Source organism: Mirounga angustirostris, unplaced genomic scaffold, assembly GCF_029215605.1.
Source record: "Mirounga angustirostris isolate CCGP_5_RB_7025 unplaced genomic scaffold, mMirAng1.0.hap1 SCAF_5, whole genome shotgun sequence".
NCBI classification, from domain to species: Eukaryota; Metazoa; Chordata; class Mammalia; order Carnivora; family Phocidae; genus Mirounga; species Mirounga angustirostris.
In genome coordinates, this window is record NW_026991713.1 from 141,274,447 (window position 1) to 141,291,971 (window position 17,525).

Sequence of the window (17,525 nt, forward strand, 5' to 3'; positions counted from 1 at the left end):
GGGCATTGAGAGTCTGAGAACTACAAGTCCCGGCGGGCATAGCGCACCAGCGCTTCCGGCTCGCGCGTCCTGTCCCTTTCCCGGCCGGCGGCCGCGGGGGCACGATGAAGCGGGAGGGTGGCGCTGCCGCTCCCGGGCGGCCGCGGGCCGGTGAGTGTCCGCGCGGCGCGCCCGGCTCGGGCTCGCCCCTCGGGGCCGCGCGGTGGGCGCGTCGGGGTCCGCGGAGGGATCGGGCCTGGGGGGCGGGGCTGACGCGGGCCGGGGTCTCCGCGTCTGTCCATCACTCGCTCGGTCGCTCCATTCTCCCTTTCCTTCCTTATTCATTCCTCCTTCCTGCGTGCATGGAGCGCCGCCGGGGACCCAGTTCTCGTGGGCTTTTCCTCTCCTGCAGCTTTTCTCAACCCCGCCGCTGTTGACACTTCTCGCCGAGCATTCTTTGCTGTGCTTTGGTGGATGTTGAGCTGCATCCCTGGTCTCCACCCACTGGATACCAGTAACCTCCCCCACCCCCTTCGTGACAACCCAGAATGCCTCCAGACATTCCCAAACGTCTCCTGGGGGACAAAATCCTGCCCTCCCCCCGCTCTCCCCCCCCCCCCCCCCCCGCTTGAGAGCTGGTGATCCAGAGCAGAGAGCGATTGACAGTACGCTCAAAATCCTGAGGAGTTGTGATGGGTGCTACGAAACAGGTCGCTGAGAAGGAGTGCTGGGCGCTCCTGAGCGGCTTGGTGAGGGTGGAGGTGCCTCCAGCAAGCAGCCTGTTTTGGGAAGTTGCTGGAAGAGCATGCCTGGCAGAGGGAGCAAGATGTGCAAAGGCCCCACGGGAGAAACGGCTTGGGGCGCCAGTGAGTGCTGGCAGAGGGGTGAGAGGCGAGTCCGGGAGGCCAGACCAGGGTGCAGGGTGGCAGGGATTGTACACAGGAGAGCCAGCATCAGATTGAAGCCTAGTGAAGAGCCCCTGGTTATGTGTGGAGGAAGGACTGAGATTCAGTGAGGAAGCAGGAGAGAGTAAGGAGGCTGTCCTGTGTGTAGAGGAGAGTGGGGTGGGAGATGAGGCTCTGGTTGTCTTGAACCAGGCCAGGGCATTCAGCTGGGGCTGAGTCTGCACTTGTGCTGGATCTCACCCTGCTTTGGCAGGACAGGGGTAGAGAGGACGGCCAGAGATTCCACCCCACTTTACTGCCTCCCTTTCTTAGAGCTCCGGGCTGCCGAGACCGTGTCCACCCTTCTCCCCATCCCACAGACCCCTCCGCATGCACACACAGTGCTCCTCTCCTGGGGGCTGCCCACCCCCTGGCCTTTGCCAAGCATGGGGCCTCTCTCTTCCTCATTCCTTCTCTTTGGGCCTCTCCCTTCCCACACCCCTTCCGTGGAGGCCTGTGTAGCAGAAACTACCTCTCTGTCGTAAATCCCTACTTGAGCTGCTCTGGGCATTCCCGTTTCTCCATGGAATCCCCAGTCCCTGTGGCTCATGGTTCCCACAGGGTATCGCTGCACTATTCCCCGGAAGCCAGAACCTCCGTCTCAGGGGAAGCAGGGGTACGGGCAGCCTGGATGAGGGAGGTAACCGGCTGAGAAGGAGGGGTCCCTGTGGAGTAACCCCTGCTGTGGCTGTGTATCACAGTATTTCTGGAAATGAATGGAACAGATCAGGGTCTGAAGTGTTGACTTAGCTGGGACAAGAACCCACAGAAAAGTGCCTTTGGCAGGTTGCATGGGGCTTACTAGTACTCCCGAGCCTCTGTCTGCCTCTCCTCCCAGGCCCTGCAGCTTCTCCGGGTCAGACTCACGTTTGGCCGTCAGCACGGGCCCTCTCTCCAGCATGGGGACTAGCCTGCATTGGGTGTGAGCCTGGCCGCAGGATCAGGAACGCACAATTTGGGAAATGGGAGAGGTGTGGCTGAAGGGCCTGCACTGGCTGGGTGGCCTCAGGCAGCCTGGGCGCTGTGGTTTGGCTGCACCCCGCCCCCCAGCTCGGCTTGGCCTGGGGCTGGCTTCAGTGCATGGTGGGCTCCTTGATTTGCCGGCAGAACAGAGGAAGTGAGAGGAACGGGCCTTCGGTTGACTCCAGCGTGGCCTCTTGCAGGCTGTAAGTGCTGGGATAGCTTCTCAGCTCCATTTTCCGATCTCAGAGAGGGGCCGCTGTCGGCAGAGCCTTGACTCATGCCTCGAGAGCCATCTCTCACAGTTCCTGTCAGATGCGGGCATGTCCACTCCGTTTCACGGGTGAGAAATCGAAGGCCCAGGGGGTTGAGAAGCTTGTCCAAAGTCGCGCAGCTTTGTGCAGCAGAGGCGGGATTTGCACCCAGGTCCGAGTCCAGCACTCATGGTCTTGACCGTTATGCTGTTCCATCTCCATAAAGGACATTTGGAGGGGTCAGCGTAAGCATATATATGAAGGGCCAGCATGTGTCTAGCCTTGGGAGGTGTCAGCAGGACATAACTTGCTCTGAACCTGAGTCACCACTGGCCTGACCTTGCTGTTGGGTGGGCACCTAGGACTTCACCAGGCCCTCTGGCTGGCTTACGCAGGAGGAACCCTGGTAGAGGGGCCTGCCAACCCCTCCACTTCCAACAGATGCCCTCCACCGTCCTCTGTGCTCTGCTCTGGCCCTTCAGCAGAAGGCATTTGGTTGCTCCCTGGAGGAGCATGGAGTCAGGTGGGGCAGATGAAGGGGGAAATGGGCCCTGGGGGCTGGTGCTAATGTCACTGGCAGACCTGGTACTTGACTGGAAGTCCAGTTGGGGGGGTGGACTAACCGCAAGAGGACCCAGGCAGAAGGAGTGGGGTCCTGCAGCACTGGCTGGCAGGGCATGGGGTGGACAGTGGTGTGGGCTGGTGCATGTCCAGGCCAGGCTCTGGCCTGTGACTTTGTATACACTCCCCAGCTTCTGTAGGGAAGCCAGAAAGAGGAAGGCAGGGAGACAGAAACCACACAGGGCATGATGAGCAACAGCCAGGGCGGCCTGGAGCTGTAGTCTGGGCCTGAGGTACTGCCACCTGGTTCTCGGGCAGAGGCCCAGGACCTGTCCCCACAAGCTTAGATTCATGGGTGGGGGGCAGCCTGGGGCAGGGCCAGGGGAATGCAGCTGGTTATAGGGGCCACTTTTATCTGCCCGCACCCTCCCTCCAACTCAGGGTCTGGCCCAACTCTGGCAGCAGCCGCACAGATGGGAAGCTTGTCCCAGGCTGTCTGGTGAAAGGTAACAGTGGCCCCTGCAGCCAGGTGCTGAGATAGGAGGACAAATACCTTTCCCCAGAATGCTCTCTCCCTGCTCTGGATCCGCCCAGCCCCTTCCTCCGGGAAGCTCTCCAGGCATCATAGAGAGGAGAGTCCCCCAGGCTGAGTCTGCAGCTCGTATGTGGCCATCCACTGTATGGGAGAGAAAGCATAGGAGATGAGTCTGGCCCCAAGGGGTAGGTGGGGAGGCGAAGGCATTCCCCTTGCTGAATGGGGGTTAAAGCCAGGCTGGTGGAGCAGGAGGGATGCTCTCCCTCCAGCAGAGGGGCCTGTGGGTGCTGGACCTGGATAGGCAAGGTGAGAGGCTAGGTGGGAGGTGTGAGGACACAGAGCCCTGGGAGAAGAGGCCACAGCAGGTGTCCAGTCCAGCAACCTTGAGGCCACTGTGGATTAGGACTGTGGGTACAGAGACAAGGATGGCGGGTGAGGGCAGAGGCCCAGGCTGCATGCTGGGAGGGAAGGGAGGCCGGGGAGGCCTCAAACCAGGGCCTACTGAGGTGCTGAGGGGATCCCTGACATCACACCCTGCCTGTTTGGGATGGAAAAGACATACTAAGGGAACATCAGGGAGCAGCTGGAGGAAGTATATGGGGCTTTGATATGGCAACCAGCCTGTTTCTATAGGATTTGGCAGCCCAGCTTGGGCTTGGCCAGGGGGCCTTGGGCAGGGGCTCACCCAGGGGCTGGGTGGTCCGTGGGTGATACGAGGGGCTGGGCCTGGAGCTCTGGCTATAGCCCAGCCGGCCACCCACGGCTCTGTCCCAGGCAGGGCTGAGGTGTCCTGAGCCACCAGTGCTCCCCCCTGGAGCAGTCACCACCAGATGTGTGGCCTGATGGAGTTTTCAGGGCATGCCTACCCCCTCGCTGACTCCGCACACGCTTTTCAGGAGACCCCACCACGCCCACTCCCTTCGGCGGCTGGAGGAGCTGCTTCAAGGCAGGGCTTGGCCCTAGTGGGACCTGCTTCCGGCCCCCCCACTGCCCCGATACCGGCATTTACAGCGGGCACTGCCCACTCCACTGTCAGCCAGCCGCACGGACCAAACCGGGGGGCCTAGGTCCCACATTCCCAAGGCTGAGGGCTTAGCAGATGCTATTGGCCTCCGTCCAGGGGATGGGCTGGGGAGGGGCTCCCCAGGGAGCTGGCCTGCCCTCTGGTGCAAGCTGCCCAGAGAAGGGGGCTGGTGGGGGGCTTTCCCAAAGAGGAGCTGGGGGTGGAAAAGTCCAGGGGCTGGGGCATGATAGGTGGATCTCTAGTTCCTCCCTGGGCAATGAGTGTACCCCAGGGCCCCAGAAGCCCTTTGGACATGGATGTGGGTGGACAGAGATCCCTGGGCCTTGACCCTAGGCCCAAGCAAGGGGTTGCAGGGGGGCTGCTTCTGCAATGACCCTGAGCGCCCTTGGGCACCACTCCCCCACCAGCCTTACCTGAGGCAGGCAGACCCATCTCCACCAGGACCTGCGGTTTTCAGTCTTTAAGAGATAGAATCCTCACGTCCCTCCCATGGGCTCTGCTGAGCCACCTGGAACAGGCAGGGTGGGGACTTGGCTGGGGAGGGGAGGGGAGCTGTGGGGATGTCCTGTCTCACCCTCCTCCCACCCCAGCTGTGCCTGGCAGGCTGAGCCCGCAGCGTTTCCCGGTCTGGGAGAGTCCAGTTGTCTAGTTGACAGCTCCCTGTCTGCCAGGCGGTGGTGGAGTGGTGAGGAGGCCTACCCCCTCGGGGGCTGGGGCACACCCCCCAGCACAGCTAGGCCCAGCCAGGGGGGTGAGGAGCTGTGCTGTTGTGTTTCTGGGGTTTGGGCCTGCAGAGCTGAAGGATGCCAGGGAAGATTCTTACAAAATGCAGCCCCTAGGGAGCGGGGCTGAAGGCTCGATGCATCTTGCTTAATTCCACAATGCTTAGGGTAGGATCTGATCCTTGTGTTCAGGGGCACACATTTAGGGGGGGCGGTGGCCTGCAGCCTGGATCCCGTCCCACCCCGGGGTCCCTGGCTGGGGCTGCATGCCACCCCATGTAAACGGGGAAGCACTTCCCTCCCTCCTTCCCTTGCTCAGCTTTGCTCCCTGGCTAAGCCAGGCCTGTGTGTCTGCCACCAGGGCCGCTATTGGCCGTCAGGGGACTTTCCAGCCGATTTGCATGTTGCCCTGCTAGTCCTGCGTGCCTTTCTGTTTACTTCACTTCGGAGGGAGGGAGAGCCAGACGCCCGCTCTCTCAGACTGCAGCAGCACGCACACAGGCCCCACGGGGGCTGGCGGGCTGGCCGCGGTCCCGGGGGGAGTCCCTGTTGGGGTCCTGGCTGCCTGGAGCCAGCAGCGGGCCTCTGGGCCTTGGGAGCTTGCAGCAGAGGGAGCAGATGGATTGTAAAATCCAGGTCAGTGTGGGCCAGCCACCCCCGTGTGACCCACCCCCACCCTTCTCCCAGCATGCCCAATGGTGCTGAGGCTGGAGCCAACCTTGGGCTTCCCGAGAGGTGAGTCCTAGAGCTCCTCCGTCCGAGCTGTCTGGACCTCACCCTGGCCAGGGTGGCCCCCAAGATTTCCTACTTAGCATGGAGACAGCAGCGGGGCTGGAGGTGGGGCTCCTGGACACACCGTATTCACATCTCTGTCCCAGGGCCTGATACTGCCCACTCCCAGGAGCCCCTGCCTCGCCCCTGCAAGAGGACAAGCCACTGGACAGCCTGGTCTGGGACACACAGCCAGGTCCCTTGAGTCACAGCAGGGGGAGTGGTGGGCAGGAGGGGGAGGCTTTGGCCCACCTCTTGGGTCCCCCTATCTAGCCGGACCCCTAGGGCACTCTGAGCACAGGGGGAGGTACTTTGTGGCCATGCCAGCTCGGGAGCTGAGAGCCAGCCCATGGAGGCCTGAGGCTAGAAGCCTGGGAGAGTGGCACTGCCGGTGACATTTGAAGGGGCAGGTGGGAGAGAGAGGAGATGGGGGTGTGTGTGACAGCTCAGGAGCTCAGTGTGGAGACACAAGGCTTGAGAGCCAGCTTCCTCCCAATGGACCTGCAGGTTGGCTTGGAGGACCACTGAGTAGCTCTGGTGTGTGTGTGAGGCAGACGTAGCCAGCTGTGCCAGGTCACCGGGGCCAATGGAGAAGGTGCTGGAGCCAGCTGTGTGCCGTACACGTACCGGGTGGGGGCAGAGCGCGTCTCTTGCCTCCTCCCACAGGGTGGGAGGCTCAGCAGCCCTTCCACCAGGAGCCCTTCTCAGCCCGGCGGTGCCCTCAAACTGCAGGGTGGGCCCCGGCCTGCCACGCCCCCTCCCGCCCCAGAGGAGCAGGACCAGGGGCCTCCTCAGGAGTTGCTGACGCTGGTTCTGATGGCTGGGCTGGGCGGCGGCTAATCAGCCCGTGGTGTGGCATCCCAGGGGGCTGCTCAGGGGTCTTCCGGGGTAGAGAGCTCATGCATGCCAGGTGGCAGCAGTCCTGGGTGTGCGGCTTCCTCCTCGGGGGGAGCCTGGCTCCAAGCTGGGGCCTTGTGGCTACAGCTGACTCCGGGCCATAGCAGGAGACCCTGACCCTGGGAGGGCCCCTGGGAAGGTGGGTGCTGCCCTGGCAATGGAGCAGCTCGCCCCAGGCTATCCACGATCTGGTCAGCTAGCTGGTGCCTTCTCTCTAATAGCCAGCCCTCCTGGGGCCCAGCTAGGCCCCTCTCTGGGTGTATGGGGGGCGGTTCTGGGAGGCCCAGGATGATTCCCACTGTGCCTTCTCCCTGCCACCTCAGCCCGCGAGTCCTGAGTCAACAGCTGGGGAGTGAGAGGGTGTCCCCTATTTCCAGAGTAGGTGACTTGCACAAGGTCAGAAGTCCGGGCTCTCATCTCTTCCCCCTGCCTGAAAATGGCTTTATCTGTGTGATGAGGCTCTGAGTGTTAGGCCCCAGGTGCGTCCCTGACAGGTTCTCTGGGGCGTGGCCAGTGTCCTTCCGTCCTGCAGACTGGGGCTATCCAGGGCCCGACTGCCCCTACCCTGGCAGGAGGCGGGCATACGGCTTGATCCCACCCTGTGTGCCACACCATGGCCCAGCCTTGGCCCCCGGGACACTTGCCCTTAGACCCAGAGGGTCAGACAGAGCACATGCCGGCTCTCCACCCCTGGGGTAGAGCTGGTGGCTTTTCTAGAAGGCTAGGCCTTGAAGGGGGCTAAAGCCGAGTGCCTGCTGCACCCAGGGCCTCCTCCCTCCCTTGGGCCTGTGCACACCTGGGACGGGAGGGAGGGGAAGGGACTTTGCCCATGTGGGTCCGCCCTTGTCAGCCTCCCTGCCACCGCAGCGTGCCCGTCGTGGACTAGCCAGAGCAGGCCACCTGACGGGGCCAGGGCCACCATCTTTAAAGCCATCCCTTGTGCTCCCCCGCAGGACACACGGCCCGAGGACCCTAGATGCCTCTCTAGAGCATGAGCTCGGGCAAGAACGCCCGCTACAACCGCTTCTCCGGGGGGCCTACCAACCTTCCCACCCCAGACGTTGCAGCTGGGGTAAGTGGGGGCCTTATGGGTGTGGGGCCCCCGGTGGAGGGCCCCCCGGCGGAGCTTCCAGCTCAGTCCCTTCCCCACCTGGAGGGCCTGCGGGAGGGCTGTGCTGTGTATATTGGTGGTGTGTCCCCGTGTATGCACGTGGGCACGTCGGTGGGAGAGTGTGTCCGTGTGTGCTCCCATGGGTGTCCCCACCCTCTCCGGGGGTCAGTGCCAAGTCTCGTGCGTTCTCTCTCCAGACCAGAATGGAAACGACCTTTGGGCCTGCTTTTTCGGCTGTTACCACCATCACAAAAGGTGAGCCTGCAAGCCCTGGGCCAGCCTGGGCTGGGCAGAATCTGGGCACCCCGCCCTACGCCAGGGTCTGTGGGGCACTTCCTGGTGGGGCGGGAGTGGGGTGCTGGTGTTGGGGAGCGGGCGGGATTCCCACTCCCTGCTCCTCCTCCACCCTGCCACCCCCCCACCCCTCCTTCTCGGGGCCTTGCCCCTTCCCACTCCGGGGAGGGCTGCCCCGACTTCCCGGCACCCCCACCCATCCTTCCCCTTGTTCTCGTGAGCCCTGGCTCATCCTCACCCCGGGCTCCTAGCAGGACCCGAAAGGCTGGGACTGGGGAGCACACAGGGCACGGGTGGGTGATGCGTAGTGCTCACGGGGTCCTTTCTCCTGCCGGGTCCCGCCGCTGGGCCGTGGGGGGCCTCAGGAGCTAGCCAGCGAGGGCACCCAAGAGGCTGTGGCCTCTCTCGTCAGGGCAGGGGGCTCGGGATGGAGTGTGCACTTTTGCTGGTTCGGTTTACTGCTCCTCGCTGTGTGGCTAGTTTCTCAGCTTCCCCAGGGCTCCCGCCAGTGGGGTGGCACCCGTGCTCATACTGGGGGACCCAGCCCGAAGCTCTGAAAAAGCCCTTTTTTCTTCTTACACGTTCTCTTTTGCGGAAAAGAAAATGAACGTCCCTGGTCATCCCAGCACCCAGGGCACCCTCCTGAACGCCTCGGCCCCCGTCAGGAGCTGCGAGCTCCCCGTCCTGGTGTCCCCAGCTTCCCGGTCGGGCGCGACGGCAGTCTGTCCCACTCTGGCCCCACCAGCCACCCCATCCGTGGCAGGGATGGGTCAGAGCTGGGCGTGAACAATTGCCTTACCTGGCCCCTCACGTTACAGATAGGGAAACTGAGGCCCAGTCCCAGGGCAGCTGCTCAAAGCCTGAATCATGAACCCAGGTCTTTGGGTCTGCTAGTGACGTCTGGGTTTGGCTGGGGCCTGAGGCTACCGCCTGCAGGGCTTGTGAGGGAGGTTCTCTGGCTCCCATGTGGACCCCTGACCACCTTCCTTGGAGGGGGCTGAGAAGACCCGAGGCTGGTTCCAGGTCTGGCCACGGGAGTAGGTGGAAAATGAGTGGACCCAAACAGTGGGCTGTCTCCCAGTCCCCACCACACACCAGCCAAGGGGCCTCAGGTCTCTCTGTCCCTCCATTTCCTCCTGTGTGAGGCCATCAGAACCCCCCCCACCCCACCCCAGGCAGGGTTTCCTTGAGGGCCAAGGAGATGAGCTCCAAGCAAGCTGCCTCCAGTGTAATCACTCAGGCCTCATGCCTCCGCTGGCACAGGGAAGAGCCCTCCATCCTCCCTTCAGCCTATTGGGGGCTGCTCCCTTCCTGGGCCACTGGGGCTCTAGCTGGGGGCTCAGGTCAGCTCATGTTCCTGCCCTTGCCCTGCTTAGGTCCCTGCTGGGGGCACGGGCTTCCCAGCTGCCCACAAGCCCAGCCCCGGCCCAGTGGCCCTCAGATCAAGAAGGAGACCTTGGGAGTGGGTGGCAGCAAGGAGACCTGGAGAGGACTAGCCCCATGTCAGGCGCAGCCCCTGCCCCTGCTGGGCCCATCTGCCCAGGGGGCCCACCTCCCGCCATGATGGGCCAGGCATGCCCCTGTGGCCCACACTCATGGCATCCCAACCCTTTTCTCTTGGCAGCTGATGGGACCAGCACGTACAAACAGCACCGCAGGACGCCATCCTCCTCCAGCACCCTCGCCTACTCACCGCGGGATGAGGAGGACAGCATGGTAGGTCTGTGCCATGACCATCTCTCCCCACAGCCTCCCGCCATGTCCTCCTTCCCGAGGCCCAGGTCCCAGGAGTAGCTGAAGGGGGAGGCTCAGCTGCGAGGCATGCCCCGAGCCAAGGTCTGCAGGGTGTAGTGGGCTGGGGAGGCTGAAGGCTGGTGTGTCTGGACACCCTAAGGCCTCAGCACCCATGGCTGGACTGCATGGGAGAGGCAGCTAGAGAGGGCAGGTGGGCTGGGGGGGTGCAGGGCCCACAAGCTGGAGCCATGGGAGCCAGAGAAGGTTCAGGCATGCGGGGAATGAGATCAGAGTTCCATTTTTAAAGCTGCCTCTGCTGTTGAGTAAGGATGAGTGGGTGGGCTGCCGGGTAGAGGTAGGAGGCCTGAGCAGGTGAGTGGAGGGTGGGTGGCCCAAGCCGGGCACAAGAAGCTTGTGGGAGAGCCAGAGAGCTTCCTGCCTCGGTCACTGCAGAGTGAGGAAGGGGGTCGGGGCAGCATCGGGGCTGGCCATCAGTGCCCAGGCTGTGTGGCCAGGGTTACCGTGGCTGTTCTCTGCCTGTTGGGGCCCTGGGCCTGCTGGGGGAGGGGAGGTCCTGCCCTGGGCCAGGGGCTGGCTCGGGCCCTCCTGCCGCTCACCTGTCCCATGCTTTCTGCTTTCCCTTCGCGAGATCCGGCCGGTGTGTGCCTGGCGGACTCCAGCTGGTTCTCCTACCCTCCCAGCCCCCCAGGACCCAAGTCTTCACATGCTGGGCTGCCGGGCCTTGGTTTCCTATATAACACAAAGAAACACAGGGTTATTAGTTATTTAAACGTTTTAGCTCTTTTAGTTATTTAGTTAATTGAAGGCCGCACTAGGCCTTCTTGAAGCAGGGAGCAGATACATTGCGCCTCACTCCCTCTGGTTCCACCTGCCTCAGTCTCCATGACCTCTGACACCCATGGCTGGTGGGGAGGGGGTTTTCCCAGCCTCGCACAGAGGTTGGGACGGGGCGGCTGGGCCCATGGGCTGTGTGTGGAGGCAGGAGGCTTCTGGGTGCGAGAGGAGGAGCGTGGGGAGCAGTGGTTCTTACAGCATCTCCGCTGGGGGTTCTAGGTCAAGAAGGGAGGGGGAGCAGCACCCCCACCTGAGGCCCCACCCAGATCCTCCCCCTCAGCTGCTCAGGCAGAGGCAGGCCCCCATGGCCCTCCCTCCTGCTCCAGCATCTCGGCCAGGGTTCAGTGGGGGCGTCCCTGCCTTCCCCAGGAGCCTCATCAGCCTGGCCCAGCGTCCCCGTACAGGGAAGCCTGATGGGCAGCCAAGCCCCAGGGCACCCGGAGCCCTGAAGCCTCCGCCAGCCGTCCCTTCCTCTAGCCATCCGGGCGTTGAGGCCGGCCCAGGACTGGCCGATGGAGGCGCCCCGTGTGCAGCCCACACTCCCTCACGGGAAGCAGGAAGCAGGCCAGGCGAGCGTGTCCTCCTGGAATTGAATAGCAGGAAGTCTCTCCATTTACACAAAGAAAGTTGGCAGACGTGCGCGGGTGGCCCAGCAACAGGGCCGGGACCGCTGGGCAGGCCGGGGCCTGGGCACCGCACCGGCTCCCCGGGCACACGCGGTGGCCCTGTGGGGCCAAGGGAGTGCCCGCCAGGGCCGGGGGGGGCCCTGCCCTCCCCCCCGGCTGACGGGCTGCCTGCCCCTGTGCACCGCAGCCCCCCATCAGCACGCCACGCCGCTCTGATTCGGCCATCTCCGTCCGCTCCTTGCACTCGGAGTCCAGCATGTCCCTGCGCTCCACGTTCTCGCTGCCTGAGGAGGAGGAGGAACCGGTAGGTGTGTCCGCCACGGCAGGGCGGCCCCCCACGACGCGGCGGGACCTTCCCCCTGGCCCTGGTGGGAGGGGGCACTGCGGTCTAGTCCACCAGGCACGCTCTTCCCACGTCTCGGCCCAGGGGCTCCCCAGGACCGGCTTTGGGAAGTGAGGGAGGAGCCCATGTGGGGTCCTTCCCGGTCCCCATCCCAGGTGGACAGGACGCGCGGACGGCCCGGGCCCCTCAAGCTCAGGCCCAGCCCCAGGCCTCAGCAGGCCCTTCTTGGGCCCCACCGCAGCTGAGGTTCCTTCCCCGCCCGCGTCTGTGCCCCCAGGCCCCACTCTCAGCCTGCCCTGCCCGGTTCTAGGAGCCGCTGGTGTTTGCCGAGCAGCCCTCGGTGAAGCTGTGTTGTCAGCTTTGCTGCAGTGTGTTCAAGGACCCCGTGATCACCACGTGTGGGGTAAGGCCGCCCCGGCCCGCCCTGCCCAGCCCTTCCGACCTGTGCACCCTCATGGGGCCAGGCAGGCCGTCGGCCCCTTTGGTGCAGAGCCTTGGCCCTGCAGGGAACACAGGTGCAGGGGGCAACTCCGTGGCCATGCTGCAAGCCCACCCATTGTCTCCACAGCACACGTTCTGTCGAAGATGCGCCCTAAAGTCAGGTAAGGCCCTCCCAGACCCAGGCCCGGCCACCTCATTACCCAGCTTGTGGTGGGTTCCTCCAGGGAGGTCCTAGCCCACGCCCAACACCGATGGTGCCCCTGGTACATGCTGGCTTCTCTCTAGTCCTGGCCCAGCAGCAGCCCCGGGTGCGTGCAGGCCGGGCTCCACACCTTGATGGGCAGAGCCGTGAGACCCACAGCTTAGGGGCCCCGGGGCTCAGCGGCTGCTGTCTCTGGCAAGAGCTGCCTTCACTGTCACGGCTGCCCACTCACTGTCCCAGGCCTTGGTGCCTGGGCCCAGGGCTGGTTCCTCTCTGTGCCCTGTTCCCAGCTCCCTCCACCCCGTCCCAGACTCCTAAGTCAGCTGAGAGGCTCCATCACCTCCTACTCACCCAGTGGTCACTCTTGGTGGCCCAGCTGTGCACCCCTCCTGTTTCAGGCACCTCAGCAGGGCAGGTAGATGGGGGGATCCACCCAGGGGGATCCACTGAGCATGTTCTAAGCCTGCCACACCAGGACTCAGTCTCCCACCCCAGCACAGCCCGGCCACAGCACTCTGAGCAGAGTTGCCAGGGCTGGGGGTGGCCAGGTGGACCGTGGAGTCAGCATGTCCTCCCCTGCAGAGAAGTGCCCCGTGGACCACGCCAAGCTGACGGTGGTGGTGAACAACATTGCGGTGGCTGAGCAGATCGGGGAGCTCTTCATCCACTGCAGGCACGGCTGCCGGGTGGCAGGGGGTGGGAAGCCCCCCGTCTTTGAGGTGGACCCCCGAGGGTGCCCGTTCACCATCAAGCTCAGCGCTCGCAAGTAAGTGCCCCCCTCGGCCCCCACTCCCCACCCCCTAGGGGCGCTGAGACACGGTGCCTCCGGGGACTCAGCCCGCGGTGCCCTGCCCCCCCCCCCCCCCCAGGGACCACGAGAGCAGCTGTGACTACAGGCCTGTACGATGTCCTAACAACCCCAGCTGCCCGCCCCTCCTCAAGATGAACCTGGAGGCCCACCTGAAGGAGTGCGAGCACATCAAGTGTCCCCACTCCAAGTACGGGTGAGTGGGCGGGGGCGGGCATGCGGGGGCTGCCCTGGGACGGTGGCGGGCAGGCAGGAGGGCGGGGGGGTGGCGACTGGGCTGGCATTCACAGTCCCTCCTTCAGCAAACCTCTGTTGAGATCCACTTGTGTGCTGAGCGCTGGGGACACAGCCAGGGTCCCCAGGGAGATGGACCCTAGCGGGAGCCACACCACCAGCTGTATAATACAAACTGAGGTACAGGTGCCGCGAAGGAGAGACCTGAGCCCTCCAGGAGCGCAGAGGGCTCAGAGTGGTCGGGGAGCCGGGGGGTCAGGGACGGTGGGCCCTGAGGACTCATGCATGTGTGCGTGTGAGCCAAGGAGCAGTTTGGGGGCCAACACGGGTGGAGGGGAGAGCCGAGGTGTGGCGGGCCAGAGAAGAGGCAGGACTGGGAGGCTGGCAATGGCTGTTGTAGAGCCCTTGAAGAGCTTTGAGCAGGAGCAAAGTGACGAGATTTCCTCACAAAGCGGCCTGCTAGGTGCTGAGCAGTGGCAGGACAGATGGGCAGGCAGCAGGCGTGGGGAGGATCGTGGCAGAGAAGTGGGACTCAAGAGAGATCCTGGGGCTAGGGGGGCTGGGGAAAGGGCCCCGCCAGGTGAGCAGGTGAGCAGGTGGACAGGGCAGCCATCCTGTCCCTCCAGGTGCACCTTCATCGGGAACCAGGACACCTATGAGACGCACCTGGAGACGTGCCGCTTTGAGGGCCTGAAGGAGTTCCTGCAGCAGACAGACGACCGCTTCCACGAGATGCATGTGGCGCTGGCCCAGAAGGACCAGGAGATCGCCTTCCTGCGCTCCATGCTGGGCAAGCTCTCAGAGAAGATTGACCAGCTGGAGAAGAGCCTGGAGCTCAAGTTCGGTGAGGGCATGCCCCAGAGAGGCAGGGTTGCGGCCCCTCCTCCTGGTCCCTGACGCAGTCTTCCTGGCCACTCAGATGTCCTAGACGAAAACCAGAGCAAGCTCAGCGAGGACCTCATGGAGTTCCGGAGGGATGCGTCCATGTTGAACGTGAGCAGCAGATGGGGGCCAAGTGCAGGGGGCAGGGTGGGTGGAGGGGGGCACAGGACTGCCCCTCAGCTTGGGCCCCCGCAGGAGGCTTGGCCGCACTTGGAGTTAGGGGTGGGCCGGGGAAGGCTGTTGCTGCACCTGCACTGTCCGGGCCCGGCCCGGCCTGGGGGCAGGGGGCCTGGAGCCACACCCAGCGGGCCCTCCGCTCTTGGCCTTGGCAGGATGAGCTGTCCCACATCAACGCGCGGCTGAACATGGGCATCCTAGGATGTGAGTACGGGCCTGCTGCTGCCCCCGCCGCTGCCCCTGAGTGCCGCCAGGCCCTCACCAGCTCCCCCCATGTCCGCAGCCTACGACCCACAGCAGATCTTCAAGTGCAAAGGAACCTTCGTGGGCCACCAGGGCCCGGTCTGGTGTCTCTGTGTCTACTCCATGGGGGACCTGCTCTTCAGCGGCTCCTCTGACAAGACCATCAAGGTAAGTGGGGTCTTGCCTCGGGGGTGGGCACGCCTGCCAACCTCTCCCGGCCCTGGCCTGCCTGCGGGCGGCACACCTTCCGGCCCCACTCCCACCCTGCTGCCCCCGGCATTGGGCTGGCCCTGTGGGGACCCACACGGCCCTGGTCTCTGCAGGTGTGGGACACATGCACCACCTACAAGTGTCAGAAGACGCTGGAGGGCCATGACGGCATCGTGCTGGCGCTGTGCATCCAAGGGTGAGTGTGCGCACGCACGCCTCCCCGGCCCGGGGCCCACGCCGGGCCAGGGACGGGAGACCCCGTGGGCCAGGGGCTCGAGCCTGTGCGGCCACGTGTGTCCTCACATGGCCGTGTGTGCCCGTCCTGGGGGGCACTCTCACCCTCGAGCAGAGCTGGATGGCTAGGTGGCAGCACACGGGCCCTCCTGCTCTGAAGATGTACGTTCTCGACGTGTAGCCGCGGCCCTGGGGTGCCTCGGGCACCTCGCTGGCCTGTAGCCAGAGCCCTGGGCACAGCTCAGGGACAGGACCACCGAGTTGCCGGCCCCGCTACCCCCTCACTCCCAGGGTAGCCCCTTCTAGACCTTCCTCCTGTCTCGCATCATGAGGCTTTACTTCGTGGGCATGAGCGTGAGAGACGGAGAGACAAAGACACTCGCTCCCAGAAAGCAGCGGCTGACGGCCAACAGCGCTGACGGGGGTCATTACCTCCCAGCTCACTGTTGGCCGCTTGCCAGGCAGGGGGTGGGGGCCGGGCTTCCACTCCCAAGATTCCCTCGCCGGGACAGGAGCACCGAGGGCTTGAGGGGGCAGGAGCGTCCCTGGCGCTGGCCTGAGCTGCCGGGCCCTCTGGCTGCTGCCCCTCGGCCCAGCCCGGCGGCGCCAGCGCAGACGGCGGCATGTGCCGCCCTGACCCCGCGGCCCCGCCCCCCAGGTGCAAGCTGTACAGTGGCTCGGCGGACTGTACCATCATCGTGAGTGGGGCTGCGGCGGGCGCGCGGGCTCTGGGCACCCCGGGCGTGCCGCCTCGCTGGGGCCTGAGGCTTTCTGTCCTCCTTCCTACCAGGTGTGGGACATCCAGAACCTGCAGAAGGTGAACACGATCCGGGCCCACGACAACCCGGTGTGCACGCTGGTCTCCTCACACAACATGCTCTTCAGCGGCTCCTTGAAGGCCATCAAGGTCAGGCGTGGCACTGTGTGTACGCGGGGTGGGGGGGGCATCAAGGTGCCGGCTAAGTGCCCCCCAGCCCACACTCATGGCCGCCTCCACAGGTCTGGGACATCGTGGGCACTGAACTGAAGCTGAAGAAGGAACTCACAGGTCTCAACCACTGGGTCCGGGCCCTGGTGGCCGCCCAGAGCTACCTGTACAGCGGCTCCTACCAGACAATCAAGGTAGGCCTGGTGGCGGGGGAGGGTCCTTTGGGGAGGCTCCTCCGTCACTGCCCAGGCCTGCTCCGGGGGGGCTCCTCCTCCACCGCCCCCCTCACTGCCGGGGCAGAGAGGCCCTCACACGCTTCCTGGGGGACGGGTGGGCTGCTCACAGTGTCCAGAGCCTCCGAGGCCCTGGGGGTGAGGTGCCTGGCCTGGAACCAAGTGGCCTGAGCTTGTCCGTAGATCTGGGACATCCGGACCCTCGACTGCATCCATGTCCTGCAGACGTCTGGCGGCAGCGTCTACTCTATTGCTGTGACGAATCACCACATCGTCTGTGGCACCTATGAGAACCTCATCCACGTAAGGCGGGCGACTAGGGCCGGGGCTTCCCTCTGGGCCGCTGTCCTCCCCCATCTGTGGCTCTGACCTGCCTGGGCCACTCCCTCAGGTGTGGGACATCGAGTCCAAGGAGCAGGTGCGGACCCTGACGGGCCACGTTGGCACCGTGTATGCCCTGGCAGTCATCTCAACGCCAGACCAGACCAAAGTCTTCAGCGCGTCCTACGACCGGTCTCTCAGGGTGTGTGCTGGCCTAGTGCCGGTGGCAGGCTGCGGGCTGGCAGCTGGGCTGGCTGGGCGCTCACGTGCCATGTGCCCCCAGGTCTGGAGTATGGACAACATGATCTGCACGCAGACGCTGCTGCGTCACCAGGGCAGTGTGACTGCGCTGGCTGTGTCCCGGGGCCGGCTCTTCTCAGGAGCTGTGGACAGCACTGTGAAGGTCAGGCCTTCCCGGGGGGCTGTGCACCTGCAGCAGGGGGCAGGGGCAGAGGAACTAGAGGCCCTGGGCAGGGGGCACTGGAGGGCAAGTGTGCATGGCAGGTGGTGGTGAGGCAGCGTGGCCGAAGGGGCACCTGAAACAGAGCCCTTCTTCTGCAGGTTTGGACATGCTAACAGAGTGCAGGCCCGTCTTGGCTTCCTCTGCAGCCTCCCAGGCCGGTCCCATCCAGGCTGGCCACGGGAGGGGTCTGGGGGGGGTCCCTGCCTGCCCTGCAAGGACAGGCGGGCAGGCTCACCAGGCCAGGCAGTGCCCTCCCCACCCTGTGCCCGGCGAGCCTCCCTCTGCTTGGCCTTGTGATCGTCGCTGCCAGGACAGTGCCCAGCCCCTCTCTCTGGGTGCCAGGTACGATGCTCGCCCGGCCCACCCTCCATCCCCACCCCAGATGGACTGTGGGCCTTTTTACTCACCTTTTCTACTGTTTTTAGACTGTATATAGATTTGATTACTTCCTGATTGAAATAAAAGCTGCACAGACTGTGGCTGTGAGTGGGGACAGTCCTTGGGGGTGTCAGAGAGGCCACCCAAGAAGGCTGGTGTGC

At 64.4% G+C, this 17,525-nt stretch overlaps 1 protein-coding gene across 4 annotated transcripts; it reads left to right on the forward strand.

Moving 5' to 3' along the window:
* The first annotated feature begins 6 nt into the window (after positions 1-6).
* On the forward strand, positions 7-17,465 carry TRAF7 (TNF receptor associated factor 7). 4 transcript variants are annotated; one of them, XM_045874721.3, is made up of 21 exons: positions 7-150; positions 7,601-7,719; positions 7,956-8,013; positions 9,677-9,768; positions 11,455-11,571; positions 11,921-12,013; positions 12,179-12,212; positions 12,836-13,019; positions 13,123-13,257; positions 13,922-14,139; positions 14,215-14,288; positions 14,510-14,558; positions 14,638-14,765; positions 14,921-15,003; positions 15,700-15,739; positions 15,832-15,948; positions 16,041-16,163; positions 16,386-16,505; positions 16,594-16,725; positions 16,807-16,926; positions 17,085-17,465. In XM_045874721.3, the coding sequence occupies exons 2-21, from the start codon at positions 7,639-7,641 to the stop codon at positions 17,097-17,099; spliced, it is 2,013 nt and encodes a 670-aa protein (XP_045730677.1). In that variant the 5' UTR covers positions 7-150; positions 7,601-7,638; the 3' UTR covers positions 17,100-17,465. The 4 variants fall into 4 exon arrangements, with proteins under 4 accessions (XP_045730677.1, XP_045730679.1, XP_045730678.1 ...); XM_045874723.3 differs by having other exon boundaries at positions 13,123-13,251; XM_045874722.3 differs by lacking the exon at positions 7-150 and adding an exon at positions 5,422-5,615.
* The last annotated feature ends 60 nt before the right edge of the window (positions 17,466-17,525 follow it).